Genomic DNA, 16752 nt, shown 5'->3' with positions numbered 1-16752 from the left:
TTGCTCTTGTTTTAAGTTATTGGGGCCTGTTCGTCAGCCTTCCCCAGTCATTCGCCTCCTGCAGGCTATGCTTTGACAGCTGCTTGTCTCTTTTGCTGGGTTACTTTTATGCTTCTCCCTTCCTGTCTAGGTATGTTTAGGTATGGCCAGCGGTGCGCGAGCCGCGGCTTATCGGTTGCCCCCCCCCCCCCTCTGGTTCCCTGTTTACTCGGTCTCGCCCTCTTACTTCCGCATTCTTCCATCCCATTCTACGTTATCGCCTCTCGCTTTTGGGCCTATGTCCTTTCTCAGACCGGGTTGTGTGCCGTCCAGCGCGCCTCGCCGACGTTATCTTCTCTTTCGGCCCGCTGTCATTTCCGCCCCCCCCCCCAGCCGTGCGGGCTCGCCTATGGGAAACGTCCCCTTGGTTCCTCCTACGTCTGCTTATCTGTTAAATTTGTTAATTGTTGGACTCGCAATTTGATTTGTATTTATTACGGCAAATTTTTCCCGCAATTTACACTTTGCTTAAGTTTCACGTTCAGTTGGTTATATTAAGGGACTTTCAATTAGAATTTGTATTAATCTATTGCTTTGCCTCTGTGCCTGTGTTATAATTAACAGTGTGGGGCTTCTATTGGGTACTGGTAATATTAAGGGGTAAGGGTAGTTAGAAGACAAGAGTATCAAATATGGGAGAGCTAAAAGGCCCGGCCCCCAAAATAAACTATCCACAGTAGTAATAACTTGCTACAAGACCATATATGTTAGTCTAAGGGTTGATCAATGCGCTCCCACACTGGAAGAAGAGATACTCTGTAATTCATGTACTTATTTATTAACCCCTTAACAACCCCCCAATTACACTCACACCAATAACAATAATAATAATAACTTTACCACACTATCTTACGTTAAAAGCCTTGGTCCACATAGGCAGGATACAAGGTTACACTAATAACAAGCTAGGGTAAAGTACTACTGGATAAGCACTGAAGCTGGATGCAGCTTAGGGTAGTGAGACCATGTGGTACCCTAATACAAAACACAACACTTAGGGGTAAACAAAACACTGGTAAATACTAACCCCAGGTCTCACCAATATTTACTACCAGAGTAGGTTCACTTAATAATGCCCCGTACTTAACTTAAGGATACAGGAACTTCAGGTAAGGGAAATAAGTAAGAGGAGAAGGGAGAAGAGTAGGGGTGCAGCCACAGAGTAGGTCTTATCCGCACGACACCAGCCAGAGAAGAGAGAGCTCCTCGCGACCACCTGGCCTCCCTCATGTCGTGGTGCCGGAAGGAGCCTAATTGATCGTGCAGCTAAGCACATTAAAGATCTTCCCCTATGCAACGTATTGTTACTTTATGAATGATTAGAAAGTATTAGTAATCAAAGTTGGTGCCTATGTTATTATTTAATAATCAACCCCCAGCTCAGTCTTTAAATGCTCTTTGAGAAACAATAATAGTCTTACGTCTGGCAGGGAAGATACAAACAATTGCTATTCGAGATGCACAACTGTACTACCAGAAAGTTTAATAGCTCAATTTTGACCTCTGGTTTCCACTGGAGAACCCAGGGTCGTAACACTCCTCCCCCCTTCAGAGAAAAAAAAATGTGACTACTAGAATAGTAGTCATATTTTTTGTAAGAGTATACAGAGAATAAAAAGAAAAACATATGACAAAACAAAAAATCAATCAAAAACAATTTCTCTCTCTGCAAAAAAAAAAAAAAATACAAAGGAGTTCTCTGAAAGAAAAAAAAACACAAAAAATAAAAGAACAGGGAAGTAAAGAAATTGGACACGGAATATTTAATGTCACAGGAGAACCATAAAAAATAACTAAAGCATGACAGTTGGTAAATGGCTTTCTGTGGCTCAGATGAATGTTATTCAGGCAACCGGGACAGAGCGTCGGCTATCACGTTGAGTCTGCCCGGTAGGTGGGTAATGGAAAGATTGAAGTCCTGTAGGTACAACGCCCACCTGAGGATGCGTTTATTCTTACCCTTCATCTGAGTCAGGAAGACTAGTGGGTTATGGTCCGTGTACACTTCCACTATATTACCTGTGAGGTAAACTTCGAACTTTTTACATGTTAACACTAGCGCCAACGCCTCTTTTTCTACCACTGAATAATTGCGTTGCGCCTTGTCGAATTTCACAGAGTAATAATATACTGGGTGTTCCACCTGATCATCCCCAGTTTGCAACAACACTGCACCAGCACCCGAGTCAGACGCGTCAACATGAATTTTAAACGGTCGGTCGAACCTTGGACTAGCAAGCACTGGGGCGGAAGCTAAGATCAATTTCAAATTTTTAAATGCCTCTGCACAGTCTGATGACCACTTAAATTTAACGGCTTTCCGCAACAAGTCTGTGAGAGGAGTGGCAACACTGGAAAAGTTCTGACAAAAACGTCGATAGTACGCACACATACCAATAAATCTTTGAACGTCCTTTTTAGACTTTAGTACTGGATACTCCAGAATGGCATTGATTTTATCTTGCCGAGATAACACTTTTCCTTGGCCCACTTCATAACCGAGGTACGTCACTGTGCCTTGGCCAAAATGACACTTTTTAGCATTTAAGGTAAGATTTGCCCTTTTCAAGATGGCAAACAACTGGCGTAACCTAGCTAAGTGGTCAGCCCAATTACTGTCAAACAGCACGATATCATCTAAATACGCCCGACAATTTGGCACCTTAGCGAGTAGAGAGTTCATGAGTCTCTGGAACGTGGCAGGGGCATTACGCAAGCCGAACGGTAACACTTGATACTCAAAAACACCCTCGGGTGTCACAAACGCCGTTAGCTGGTTAGCACGTTCAGTGAGTGGGATTTGATAATACCCCCTCGAGAGGTCGAATTTCGAAACGTACTTGGCATTTCCCAACTCGTCGATGCAGTCCTCGAGGAGGGGCAGCGGATAGGCATCCACAATGGTCACCTTGTTGAGCTGCCGATAGTCGGTGCATAATCGCCAGGAGCCGTCTGGTTTGGGGACCAAAAGGCAGGGCGAGCACCAAGAGCCCTGGCTCGGCCGGATGAGGCCGTGCTGGAGCAAGAAGTCGACCTCCTTCCGTACGATGGCCTTCTTTTCTGGACTCATCCGATAGGGTTGAAGGCGAATGGGAGTGTAGTCCGTCAACTCGACATCATGGCAAATGGCATCAGTCTGGGTCGGGACCTCCCCGAACAGACTGGAGAATTCATCAACCAACGACTGCACCTCTTCACGTTGGGCCATCTGCAAATGGGACAGTTCCTCCACAGCATTCACAGAACTAGAATTATTGAAAATGAGATTAGTTGGGTCCCCAGAACAATCATCCCCTCTCTCACTGGAAATGGAAACATTGGTTAGTGCAATGGGCCAGGGGCCCTGGAACTTCTTCAGTCGATTTACATGTATGAGCATTACCTGGTTACGTTTGTCAGAGTGCCTCACTTTGTACGTGAGGTCCCCAGTCTTTTCTGTCACAATGTAGGGGCCTTCGTACTTGTGCAACATAGTGTTCCCTAGTCGAGGCTTTAATACCAGGACAGGGTCGCCAGGCTGAAATACCCGTAACTTAGATTTAGCATCGTTACGTTCTTTCATCTTTTCTTGGGCCTTGCCAATATACTTAAATGCAGCCGCCTTGCAGTCCTTGAGTCTCTGGTGGTGTTGCGCAAAGAAAGCCGAACCTTCGGTTAGCGTTACGTTCCCTAACAGATTCTCCTGTAACATTTGCAAGGGTCCACGAACTTTATGGCCAAAGACTAACTCAAAAGGAGAACAGCCCAGTGAACTTTGTAATCCCTCTCTAGCCGCAAACAAAACATACGGTAAATTCTCATCCCAGAAGGTGTGGGAACTCTCGCACGATGTCTTCAACATCTGCTTCAGAGTTAGATGGAAACGTTCAATTACCCCCTGACTCTGTGGATGGTATGGGCTGGAAACCTTATGAGTTATTCCATGTTCCTTACAAAATTGCTCGAAAACATCAGACTTAAAATTAGTACCATTGTCAGTTTGCACGACCCGAGGCAGTCCAAAAGTGGAAAAAAATTGCAACATACGAGCAACAACAGTTTTTGCTCGGATGTTCCTTACAGCAAAAGCCTCTGGGTAACGAGTAGTGATACACATCATCGTGATTAGGTAAATATTACCAGACTTAGTTCTAGGTAATGGTCCAACACAGTCCATTACCACATGAGAAAATGGTTCCTCTGGCACGACAATAGGCCTTAGAGGAGCTTTAGGTGGAGTCTGGTTTGGTTTCCCAACCAGTTGACAAACAACACACGCATTACAAAATTTTGCCACATCGCTTTTCAGCTTGGGCCAGAAAAAATACTTTAAAATTTTGTGATACGTAATATTAATACCTTGATGTCCCCCCATAGGATCATCATGAGCAGCTGCCAAAACTCTTTCTCTATAGCAGGTCGGCAACATAACCTGGTGGACTACCTCCCACTCATTTGACAAGGGAGCACTCTGTGGTCTCCATTTTCTCATCAAAATCCGATCATTGTAGTAGTACCCAGTTGCTGCGTCTACAATTTCCTCCATAGAGACAGCTGTCTCATGACAATCTGCAAGAGTGGGGTCAGCTTTCTGTAACTCACTCAAGGAGGCATCTAGGCCTTGATCAGATGCCATTGGCCGAGGCTCAACAGTGTCCTCCTCCACCTCCCCACTACTCTCTGTAGATGGCGGTGGCAGGCTCTCCACAATGTCCTCGGCCACGTCATCGAGTCGGGCCATGAATGTGTCCGCGAGGTCCACTTGGTTTTCACCACTCGGAAAGCTCCTCGTGACCTCGGGATTTACCACCTTGGCAAGCACAGGGCTGCCCTTACATTTAAGTCCCATAGACCTGGTCACCGCGCACGCAGGGTACACAACATTATCCTCTGCGGCGGGTGGATCCAGGCAAACCTTAGGGGTAGGCAACATAATAGGCAGTCTGGAGTCCCCTACCTTATCCCCTGCTAAATCGTTACCAACTATTACATCAACATTAGGGAAAGGTAGGTATGAAGTGACTCCGACTGTACAAACACCCTTGTGGAAATCAGATTCCAGGGTAACCTTATGGAGGGGTACTGCTCGAGTATCACTAGTGACACCCTCGACCAGTACCACCTCTCCAGTGTCGAGAGTGTTGGCACCTTGCAACGCACTCTCTAAAATTAAAGTCTGGATGGCACCGGTGTCTCGGAAGATCACCACGTCCTTCCAGGAAGAACCCTCAGACAAAAGTAGTCTCCCTTTCGATAAGAATGGGGTAAGCAAGTCCAACCACTGTGGGTTGGAGGTCTTACTCCCTAACCCTTCTGAAAGCCTCAAGCCCTGTGTCACAACTAGAGCATTGGGTCTTTTTTCAGGGTACAGTTGCCAACAACGGCTAATATTGTGGTTTGAACGATTACAGTGACCACAAAAACGTCGGGGAGAAGAGACATTACTAACAGAATTACCCTTCGGTTCATCTTTAGGTGCCGTTGGGCTAGACACTTTAACAGGGTTAGTTATGTCTGAAACAGAAGGTGCATTAGGTAAAGGGTTAGAATGAGCTGGTCTGGACTGGCTGTGGGTATAAGTTTTGCTACTCTGTGGGGTATAATTATTTTTATTGGGCCTTTTGCCCGCCAATTGGTAGTTTTCTGCCAACTTGGCCAAATCCCCTATTTTAGAATTTAACTCTATCCTTCCTTTAATGTACTGTGAAACATTCTCTGGCATAATATCTATAAAATGCTCCATTAAAATTAAGTTCCTGAGAGCCTCGTATGTTTCGGCTTTCGCCGAGCGAATCCATCTATCAAACAATCGAATTTGATCATTCACAAATTCAGTGAGCGGTTGGTTGTGAGTAGGCCTAAGGTAACGATAAACTTGGCGGTGAGCTTCAGGAGTAATTTCATATGCCCGCAAAATACATTCCCTGACTTTATCATATTCGAAACACTCGTCGTCAGGCATGTTTATAAAAATATCTTGTGCTTTACCCCTAAGTCTTCCCTGTAGGATTTTCACCCACTCTTCCTTTGGCCAGTTCATGGACATGGCCAATCTCTGAAAATGGTTGAAAAACCTTTCAGGGTCTGACTCGGAAAATTCAGGCAAGTTATGCTTTTTCTCATAATGCCTGGGGTTTGAATCCCCGGCAGGTGGAGGTCCAGTGGCATTCACTCTAATTCTAGCCTCCTCGGTTTTGAGTCTTTGCTCCTCTAATTTTATTTTTGCTAACTCTAAAGCTAATTCACTTTCCCTATGAGTTGCACTTTCTGCTTGGCTAGGCTGGCATAAAGGTGTATCACTTGCCAATAGTTCTTCATCAATACAATGTTGTAATATTTCATTCACCAAAGTCCACTTTTTATCTGCGACATTTAATTCTAGGCCAAATTCCTGGCCTAACAATACTAAATTAGACTTTTTAAGTTTCTTTATCTCTACCACTGAAGGCTCCCTTGCCAGTTTCTGCATTTCAGAAGACATCACTAATAATTTTAGCTCCCAGCCAAAGAAAAAATTAAAAAATAAAAATTGGAAAAAAACAAAAATTTGCACGGCCCCTAACACAAGGCCACACTAACCTTAATCGTGAAGGGATCCAGCTGGGTGTCCAGTCAGTGCAAGAATGTCCTTTGCTAGATGAGCTGGACCCTAGGCTAGCACACAACCGTTCTGCGGAAAACAAAAAATTTTAATTTTGGCACTCAAGAATCTAATTTTTTACACTTATAATGTTCCTCCCGGACAGGCCCCCACTTGTTATAATTAACAGTGTGGGGCTTCTATGGGGTACTGGTAATATTAAGGGGTAAGGGTAGTTAGAAGACAAGAGTATCAAATATGGGAGAGCTAAAAGGCCCGGCCCCCAAAATAAACTATCCACAGTAGTAATAACTTGCTACAAGACCATATATGTTAGTCTAAGGGTTGATCAATGCGCTCCCACACTGGAAGAAGAGATACTTTGTAATTCATGTACTTATTTATTAACCCCTTAACAACCCCCCAATTACACTCACACCAATAACAATAATAATAATAACTTTACCACACTATCTTACGTTAAAAGCCTTGGTCCACATAGGCAGGATACAAGGTTACACTAATAACAAGCTAGGGTAAAGTACTACTGGATAAGCACTGAAGCTGGATGCAGCTTAGGGTAGTGAGACCATGTGGTACCCTAATACAAAACACAACACTTAGGGGTAAACAAAACACTGGTAAATACTAACCCCAGGTCTCACCAATATTTACTACCAGAGTAGGTTCACTTAATAATGCCCCGTACTTAACTTAAGGATACAGGAACTTCAGGTAAGGGAAATAAGTAAGAGGAGAAGGGAGAAGAGTAGGGGTGCAGCCACAGAGTAGGTCTTATCCGCACGACACCAGCCAGAGAAGAGAGAGCTCCTCGCGACCACCTGGCCTCCCTCATGTCGTGGTGCCGGAAGGAGCCTAATTGATCGTGCAGCTAAGCACATTAAAGATCTTCCCCTATGCAACGTATTGTTACTGTATGAATGATTAGAAAGTATTAGTAAGCAAAGTTGGTGCCTATGTTATTATTTAATAATCAACCCCCAGCTCAGTCTTTAAATGCTCTTTGAGAAACAATAATAGTCTTACGTCTGGCAGGGAAGATACAAACAATTGCTATTCGAGATGCACAACTGTACTACCAGAAAGTTTAATAGCTCAATTTTGACCTCTGGTTTCCACTGGAGAACCCAGGGTCGTAACACTCTGTAAGTTAATTTCAGCTAGGGTACGCTAGTTGCAGTGCATTCGGGTGGGATCCCCCCCCCCCCACATTTTTTCCTCCGGTTATTTCGTCCTATTACACTCGTTTCCCTCATTCTATGTTCTAAATATTGTGCATTATATTTGACCACCCATTCTTCATCGTATCGACAGTACATTAAGATACATTTGGAATGCTACCGAGAAGTTTAGCATGGCCTCGCACACGGTGTCATGCAAAAACTGGCCATTCGGCCTTCCTTTCGGCAAGCTCAAGCCAGTCAGTTTGCATGATGTCGGCCAGCATGTTGTTGGCCAGCAGCAGCCAGCATGCTGTTGCCCATACGGTCGCTAACGTTCTTTGGCCATCCGGCCTTCTGGGCTATTTCACTCTTCTTGTTCCTTCGCCATTGTTGTTTCCTACTACATAATAGTATTCTATTTAATTTAACCTCATCTATCATTAGGTTAGGGGCCCTTACCTCCAACCGCTATTCCTTCCCCTGCACTCTGCCCGCTTGGCGCACAACGTCGGCTTCTTCTGTTCCCTTTTTTCGCAGCCACGACAAGCCGGAACCCCCCCCCCCTCCTTACCCTACTGCGGCGAGGAAGAGAACGCGAGCCGGATATTCCTCTTATCACCATTGCAACGCACGCAGCGGCGCCGGGATGCAGCCGCCCAGGGCCTACGTTAATACTATTATCTTCCCTTATTTGCTGGGCTATATGGTAGTATTAATATTATTCCGTATCGTTACTGTCATTCCAGTATTATTTTATTAAAAATATAAATTGTTATTATGGTTTGGCGTTGCTTTCTTAATTTCTTCCATTCTGCGGCACTTGCCGTCATCGGTTATTTACGTTATTACATTGTATTCTTCATTGTACGATTATTTACGACATTGTATTCTTAATATTATCCTTATTACAGTTACTGGATGCCAGTTCCCTGCCGTCGATTTCACTTTGCTCCTGTTCTAAAAGATGTAGCCGAAGTTCACGGCGTACTAGCTGCGGCTTGTAGACGCTCATTGACAACACAAGACTACACTCAGCGGCCACTTAAGGCAGACTCCTTGGCTTCTATCCAGCCCTATCACCCGTCTGGAGGCAGAGATGGGATGGAGACCAAGGGTAATGTTCCCCGCTCACATTTTACATCCGCTTAGGACACAAGCATGTTATAGATTTGGCTTTAAGAATTGGTTCTTATCCCATTTTATTGTTTATGTATATATTGCTTTGTTGTATATACCCGTTCTTGGTATATGTATTGTTTATATTCAAGATTTATAGTGTTTCGTTTTACCCTGTTATAGTTGCTTTGTGCTTCCTTGCTGTTCTCCTGCTGGCTTTCCCCCACCTTTGCTCTTAGCAAAGGTACTTCCCCCTTCCGTTTGCTGGAAGATTCTTAGAATTGTTAGCCCCCCGTCATTGCTACAGTATAATTATTCGGAAAACTCTTTATTCATCCAGGATTGTTAATTAAGGAATCTCTTAATTGCCGAAACGCCCGAAACGCTTTGCGTAATAGTGGCTTTAGGCATTGTATGTACTAGCTCTATCTATAAAGCCAACAAACTTTGTAAAATCTCTTTATGTATGTACCTTTGCCTAAATAAAAATTATTATTATTATTATATCTTAATTCCTGCTGCCGGGCTCCCTCCCCCCGTTTTTCGTCTCCGTATTGATTCAGCTAGGGTTTCCCTCTCGTCTGTGCTCTTGCCTGTCGCTATAACACTGCATGCCGCTTCTGCCCACCCTTACTGCATTATATCTTTCAGCCCGGGGGAGGTGATCTACGCGACAAAAAATCGACGCACGCTCCGACTGGACCAGGTATCGCTTACATGGTCAGGAATCAACACTCTTCGGATCCTACAAGCGCTCCTGTCACCAGGCGAGATTTCTCCAGGATCCTACGCGCTGCCTCTCGGCGCTAGGCTTTCCTCCGGATGACTACGCCCCGCACCCAGCCGTCTCGGGACGGGCTCGCCACATCAGAAATAATGGCAGTCGGCAGGTGGAAGAGTAGTGCTCTCACATCCTACGTCAGTCGGGACGTTGTTGCTCTGCCACTTTGAGTGCCTCACGCGGCCAGCTGGCACTCGCCCTTCGGGGGGGGGGGGTCCGGCCGCTGGCCTGCGGTGGGGGTGCAGCGCCGGTCCCCAAGTGTCCCGCTGTCCGCAGCTAATACTTTGCCCAGTCTAGGTGCTAGTAAGCCCTACTTGTAGTCACCCCCCTTCTCCTTATTCATTAGGTCTTTACGGCCTCTTGGTCGGGTACATTATGTGTTATGTGGTCTCTCACTTATTAGTTATTCTTTGTGTCCTGCCTGTTATATCCTAGTGTTATATAATTACTACACATTTGCACTCTAGTACCAGTTAACCTTTAGGTTTCTGCAGAATTAGTTTCCATGTCACTATAGGCTAAGGTCTCATACTTACTACGGATGTACCTTTTAAGTTAAATCTAGTCCTCGGACTTGGAATTGTTACTGTTAATTCTTACTTTATATATTTACTTTATATATTTTAATATAAACTTTATATATTTACTTACTTTATATATTTGAAACTTTATATATTTACATGTTCAATATTAAGTTTAATATAATATAAACTTTGTTTATATGTCTATAATATAAACCGTGTTTAATATAAACTTTATATATTTACTTACTTTATATATTTGAAACTTTATATATTTACATGTTCTGCAGAATTTAATCTTCAATAAATTTAAAGCCCCATACTGCCAGTATCTTTCTCCCCCTGATCAGAAAATACTGTGAAAGGGAAGAGTCCACAGCAACAAAGTTCATGTTGGGTACATTGTGTATAAGAGCCGATTCTACAAGACGGCGTCTGTGTAGAGTAGAGGCAGGAAAGATTATTATGGGTGTACCTTTTAAGTTAAATCTAGTCCTCGGACTTGGAATTGTTACTGTTAATTCTTACTTTATATATATTTACATGTTCTGCAGAATTTAATCTTCAATAAACTTTAAAGCCCCATACTGCCAGTATCTTTCTCCCCCTGATCAGAAAATGGCCACTGCTTCGCAAAACGGGGATGTTTCTGATGGGGGAGAAAGAAACATTTGTGCAGCGCGTTGCGCGGGCAGTTTGGGACCGTATAAATACGGGGGCACAGAGGGGCTCTGCCCTCACTCCGCCTGCCCTCGCCGCTGCCCTCGCAAAGCCCACCCTCCTCCCCTTTGCAAGCGGCTGTCTTTGTACCCCCGTCATGCTTTGCACAGTTGTCCCCCTTGTCTCCCCACTGCATGTGGGAAGGGGGGTGCAGCGCCGGTCCCCAAGTGTCCCGCTGTCCGCAGCTAATACTTTGCCCAGTCTAGGTGCTAGTAAGCCCAGTAGTGAATAAGGAGACAGATTGAGGTAAAAAAATTTCAGAAACGGTTGGGCACTTCCATGCCGACTTGACCCTGTCGGGCCAGATCGTCCATCCCTCTTGTTTTAGGTGGTTAGGTTAGGGCACAGTCAGCGCGCTCCTGGCTGGCTGGCGGTGGTGGGGTGGTGGTCCCCCCTGGGGTCCCTGGGGGACCACCACCCATGGTATACCTGAGGAACTGGTGCCCTATCCTAACCTGTTTTCTTGCACGATTTGTCTCGAGCTTTTAAGATGAGTCTAGGGCCTCAAGGAGGGGGTCTCTACTTATGAGAGGTACCGAGGATGAATGTTCAATAGTTGGAAACCAAAAAATACACTGGTGAAAGGCATATAAACGTTATTGGAGTATTTTAATGGCATGAGCAAAAATGCACGATTTGTCCCGGGGGTGTTACGAGAGTACTACGGTATCAATTTGGGGGCCCTTACTTTTGAATGGATCAGAGGGTGAATGTTCAATAGATTCAAACCAAGAAACGCAGTTGAAAGCGAATATAGAAGTTTTTGGAGTACTTTAATGAGGCTATGACTGAATAGTATAGGGAGCCCTTGGGCACAGCTCCATTTTCTGTAATGGTCAGAGGTGGATAACCCCAGTGGGGGTCAAGCATACAAGGGGGGGGTCAAGATTCCTTACAAAGACCATTTTGGATATATAGGTGTAGTAAGCCTTATCTTGAATTTGCATGATACTGTGGGGTACATTGACATGAAGGGCGAGTCATAGAACAGGATCTGCATGTGAGATGGGTCATATAGGGGTTTTAAAGAAGTTAAGATAGCTTTAAAGAGTCCTGTGTACTTGATAGTGGGGAAATGTTCAGTCAATAATTCTCGTGTTTTGAATCTGAATGAGGGGTCCTAGTTTGCGTTCTAGTCGTAAAATGAGTTCCTTAGTATATTTGCTTTGGAAAATGAGCTTTCAGTACTCTATATAATTTGAAATGAGGTCAAGAAATACATGTTTATGTGCAGGAAGAGTCAGGTTGGAAACTGTTTATTTCAGTCATCCCCCCTCGGCATTGCTCCGTTTTCTGTAGCTAAAGTAAAGATTCCATTTTCTGTGGTATTCAGTTGAATACTGGTGAAAAAGGCATACTTGCATTTGTATGGTTCTAACCTGTTTATAGATATATTTTTCGGGCCTCAAATTAGATTTTAATATGAAAAATAGCATCAAATGTATATCTATCTTTTGTAATAAACGTTACAAGCATTAACAATACCTTTGATATTTCATAGCATACGAAAAGAAGTTTAAATAGTGGGGCCTCAGCCATATTGTGTTGGGGTTTGACACTTCTAACATTAATTTCACACTCGTAAATACACTATAAAGGAAAGTAGTTGAGTGATTTAAGCAATTTAATACCTACTGGAAATCTGTCCATATTCTTTATTAAATTTCATTTTTTAACATCATAATAGTTTTCAGCTATTGTGGTGGGGGCCCAATAACTTCATATAGCGCATCGACTTATGTCAGTGCCGTGGTATATCAAGCGCAAAGGTTTTCAGAAAATGTTACACCTCCACCTTTCAAAAAAGTGAAAAGATGAATTCATTTTGGCATTACTGTCATTACTTTGGAAGTTTTTTAATTATAGCACATGCTTAAACAAACTCGCTCGCAAAAACAAACTCATTTTTTTTTGGTTTAACTTACACAAATAAACCCAGGGCTTTCACATTCGCGCAAAATACTTAGTCCCCCCTAAACTTAAAACAGTTGCACAATCTTACTTAAACACATTGCTAAACTCTTATACACAAACAAAAACTTAATTTTTAACTTACACAAATAAACCCAGGGCTTTCACATTCGCGCAAAAATACTTAGTCCCCCCTAAACTTAAAACAGTTGCACAATCTTACTTAAACACATTGCTAAACTCTTATACACAAACAAAAACTGAATTTTTAACTTACACAAATAAACCCAGGGCTTTCACATTCGCGCAAAATACTTAGTCCCCCCTAAACTTAAAACAGTTGCACAATCTTACTTAAACACATTGCTAAACTCTTATACACAAACAAAAACTCAATTTTTAACTTACACAAATAAACACGGGCTTTGCACATTCACACAAAAAAAATGCTTAGTCCCCCCTAGACTTGAACACTCACAATCTTACGGTGCTTTAATTTCCAAAGCCTTCCAAACCTGCACTGGGTCCTGCCCAGCTGACTGCGGCTGGATGGGAAATTACAATTGAGCCAAAAACAGTTGGTCAGGGCGAGATACGGCCTCATTTTTAGAGACATTTACTATAGCAAAAGCTTGAACATCGAGAACTGAATGCGGGCCTACACGAGAGTTGTTCTTGGCACTCAAATGTTTAGAGATTAAAATAATTCTGATTAAATAAAAGATTCTGCCCGAAACGCTGCGCGTGCTAGTGGCTTTACAAGACTGTAATTACCATATTTGTATCCTCACATTCCTTATGTACATTCTTGTATATGCATAAATAAATAAAATAAAAATACATAGAATCTGCTAGAGCCCACCCCAAGTCGCTCACGCGGGCAATAGACATGTGTTTCGCCCAAGTGTATGTATTTAAAACAAAAATACGTCAGATAGAAAGATTTTCGCATTGCCATTATATTTACCTTATAAAGCCTCTTTATAAAAATGATATGCCACTGCGTATTATGATTGTTTTATAATAAATATTGCATAAATACTTACACGATTTCATAAACAAAAAATTATTTTAATGAGCCATGTTAGGAAGGCATCATCTTTACAATAAATGAAAACTTTTAAACTAACTAAAAAGATATATCTCATAGAGGAAGATTTATTCTTCAAAATATATGTTATTGTTTAAGATTTGACCAGATGCAGAGTAACCTTTGTGCAAATCCTGACTCATTTCCCCAACGTCCAAACTGTTGGACATTGCAATATTTCACTAAATAATGCGGTATTTCAGTTGCCCCCTCTAATTATAGAGATTTTAATCTCTAAACATTTGAGTGTCAAGAACAACTCTCGTGCAGGCCCGCGTTCAGTCCCCGACGTTCAAGCTTTTTTCTATAGTAAATGTCTCTAAAATGAGGCCGTATCTCGTCCTGACCAACTGTTTTTGGCTCAATTGTAACCCATCCAGCAGCAGTCTGCTGGATAGAAGGGCAGTGGGCCTGATAAAAATAAAAAAAAAATAAACATAAATTGTTAGACTAGCTCTTTACATATGCTAGTTGTTTAATTTATTAACTGCTACTAATGCGATGATGATGCAAGAGGAGCCAGTACACATCTATAGATCAACCAATAAAAGCAGCAGACTTCTAGATGTTACTACTGCTCGGCTTAGCCCCCCCCCCCCCCGTGGCAAGATGGGAATAGGGGGGGGGGGCTGCATTAATAAAATGAATTAAAACTAACATTCAATTATATATTCTCAAGCTTATGCAAAAAAAAACTTTACAATCACATTTGCAAAACTTGCACAAATTAATTTTGGCAATTTCGTTTACCCATTATTTGTTTGTTTTTCTTGCTTGAGCCAAAAATGAATTGTTGGGTTCATTACCAGAGTCCATTTCCCACCGTGGTAACCCTTCCCACTACCCGCCCCACATGATGGGATTCATAATAAATGAACTAAACTAGCATTCAATTATATTCTCAACAAACTTATGCAACCCCCATACAATTACATTAGCAAGCTAACACAAATTCATTGAGCAAGTTTAACTATTCGCATACTTTGCGTCATTATATAATGGAATATGAAAAGGAAATTCGCAGAATTCAGAGATAACACCATCAATGGAGTCCAAGAAATACGCTTGTACTTCATTCATAATGATGCGCTGCCAGGAATTAAGTAGTAAAGTAGCAAAGTAACCAAAATATTTGCTTACTGAATGTATGTGCAGGATGCACATGACTCTCCGGTTAGGCGGTTGTGGAGTGAGACCAGCAACTGCAGACTTCCCATAGTCGTAAAAATGCCTTGCATAGAGACCGTTGCAAGCCTCTTGTTGAATCACTTAGGGTGCATATATGTGTGTGTGTGTGTACTCACCTAGTTGTACTCACCTAGTTGTGTTTGCGGGGGTTGAGCTCTGGCTCTTTGGTCCCGCCTCTCAACCGTCAATCAACAGGTGTACAGATTCATGAGCCTATCGGGCTCTGTCATATCTACACTTGAAACTGTGTATGGAGTCAGCCTCCACCACATCACTTCCTAATGCATTCCATTTGTCAACCACTCTGACACTAAAAAAGTTCTTTCTAATATCTCTGTGGCTCATTTGGGCACTCAGTTTCCACCTGTGTCCCCTTGTGCGTGTTCCCCTTGTGTTAAATAGACTGTCTTTATCTACCCTATCAATCCCCTTCAGAATCTTGAATGTGGTGATCATGTCCCCCCTAACTCTTCTGTCTTCCAGCGAAGTGAGGTTTAATTCCCGTAGTCTCTCCTCGTAGCTCATACCTCTCAGCTCGGGTACTAGTCTGGTGGCAAACCTTTGAACCTTTTCCAGTTTAGTCTTATCCTTGACTAGATATGGACTCCATGCTGGGGCTGCATACTCCAGGATTGGCCTGACATATGTGGTATACAAAGTTCTGAATGATTCTTTACACAAGTTTCTGAATGCCGTTCGTATGTTGGCCAGCCTGTGTGTGTGTGTGTGTGTGTGTGTGTGTGTGTGTGTGTGTGTGTGTGTGTGTGTGTGTGTGTGTGTGTGTGTGTATGTAACAAGCTTTCAAGAGATTGTCACTTACATAGCTAAACAATATGTAGGGTTCAGTTTCCAAATCAATTATGCGGCTCTCGAACCCTTTTCCCCCGCTACATGCGGGAGATCCCTTTTATTTTCAGCTAAAATATGCATTATATTCAGGGGGGTTCGCCGTGTCATAGCACAACCAAAAGCCCAATATACTCCCCTAAACTTTCCCTATACGTCAACTTTTCCGTTGTACGTCAGGCTGCGAGCAGCCGCGTCCAACAGCCTGGTTGATCAGTCCGGCAACCAGGAGGCCTGGTCGACGACCGGGCCGCGGGGACGCTAAGCCCCGGAAGCACCTCAAGGTAACCTCAAGGTATCCCATCTAAATTAAAAAAAAATGCATTTCCAATACCCAATACCCAATATATATATATATATATATATATATATATATATATATATATATATATATATATATATATATATATATATATATATATATATATATATATATATATATATATATATATATATATATATATATACTGTCCCTCCCCCTCCCCCACCCACTCAACCCCCCACCCCACCCCCCAGGAATAGGCCTGATTTGTTCAAGCCAAAGCCCAATTCACCCGAGTTTTCTCTATCTCATCTAAAAATAACGTTCATTTCCAATGCCCATTATCCAGCCACCACATATTCCCCATTCCCAAGACCATTTCATAGTGTTAGTGCTGTGGCCATCTACCTAATTTCATCCCAATTAATGACAATTCCCCATTAAATATTGGCAAAAATATGCCAAATCATATCACAGCCAAAGCCCATTTCACCCAAGTTTTACCTATCCCATATAAATTTAATGTGCATTTTCA

At 42.8% G+C, this 16752-nt stretch overlaps 1 protein-coding gene across 2 annotated transcripts in view; it reads left to right on the top strand.

Annotated features, from left to right (window-relative positions):
* LOC138372002 (uncharacterized) overlaps positions 1-10042 on the top strand; it is a 125192-nt gene extending 115150 nt beyond the window's left edge. Inside the window, exons 3-4 of one of the 2 annotated variants that reach the window (XR_011230612.1) lie at positions 8694-8896; positions 9550-10042. Coding sequence is in view for 1 of the 2 variants with exons in the window: in XM_069337050.1 (XP_069193151.1) it covers positions 8694-8743 (50 nt within the window). In the remaining variant the exon portion in view is untranslated. Of the gene's footprint in view, positions 1-8693; positions 8932-9549 lie in introns of those variants that run through there. The other variant, XM_069337050.1, reaches the window with a different exon arrangement.
* The last annotated feature ends 6710 nt before the right edge of the window (positions 10043-16752 follow it).

This window comes from Procambarus clarkii, chromosome 37 (assembly GCF_040958095.1).
Source record: "Procambarus clarkii isolate CNS0578487 chromosome 37, FALCON_Pclarkii_2.0, whole genome shotgun sequence".
NCBI classification, from domain to species: domain Eukaryota; kingdom Metazoa; phylum Arthropoda; class Malacostraca; order Decapoda; family Cambaridae; genus Procambarus; species Procambarus clarkii.
The sequence above is the reverse complement of the archived record's forward strand: the minus strand, read 5'-3'. Positions and strand labels throughout refer to the sequence as shown.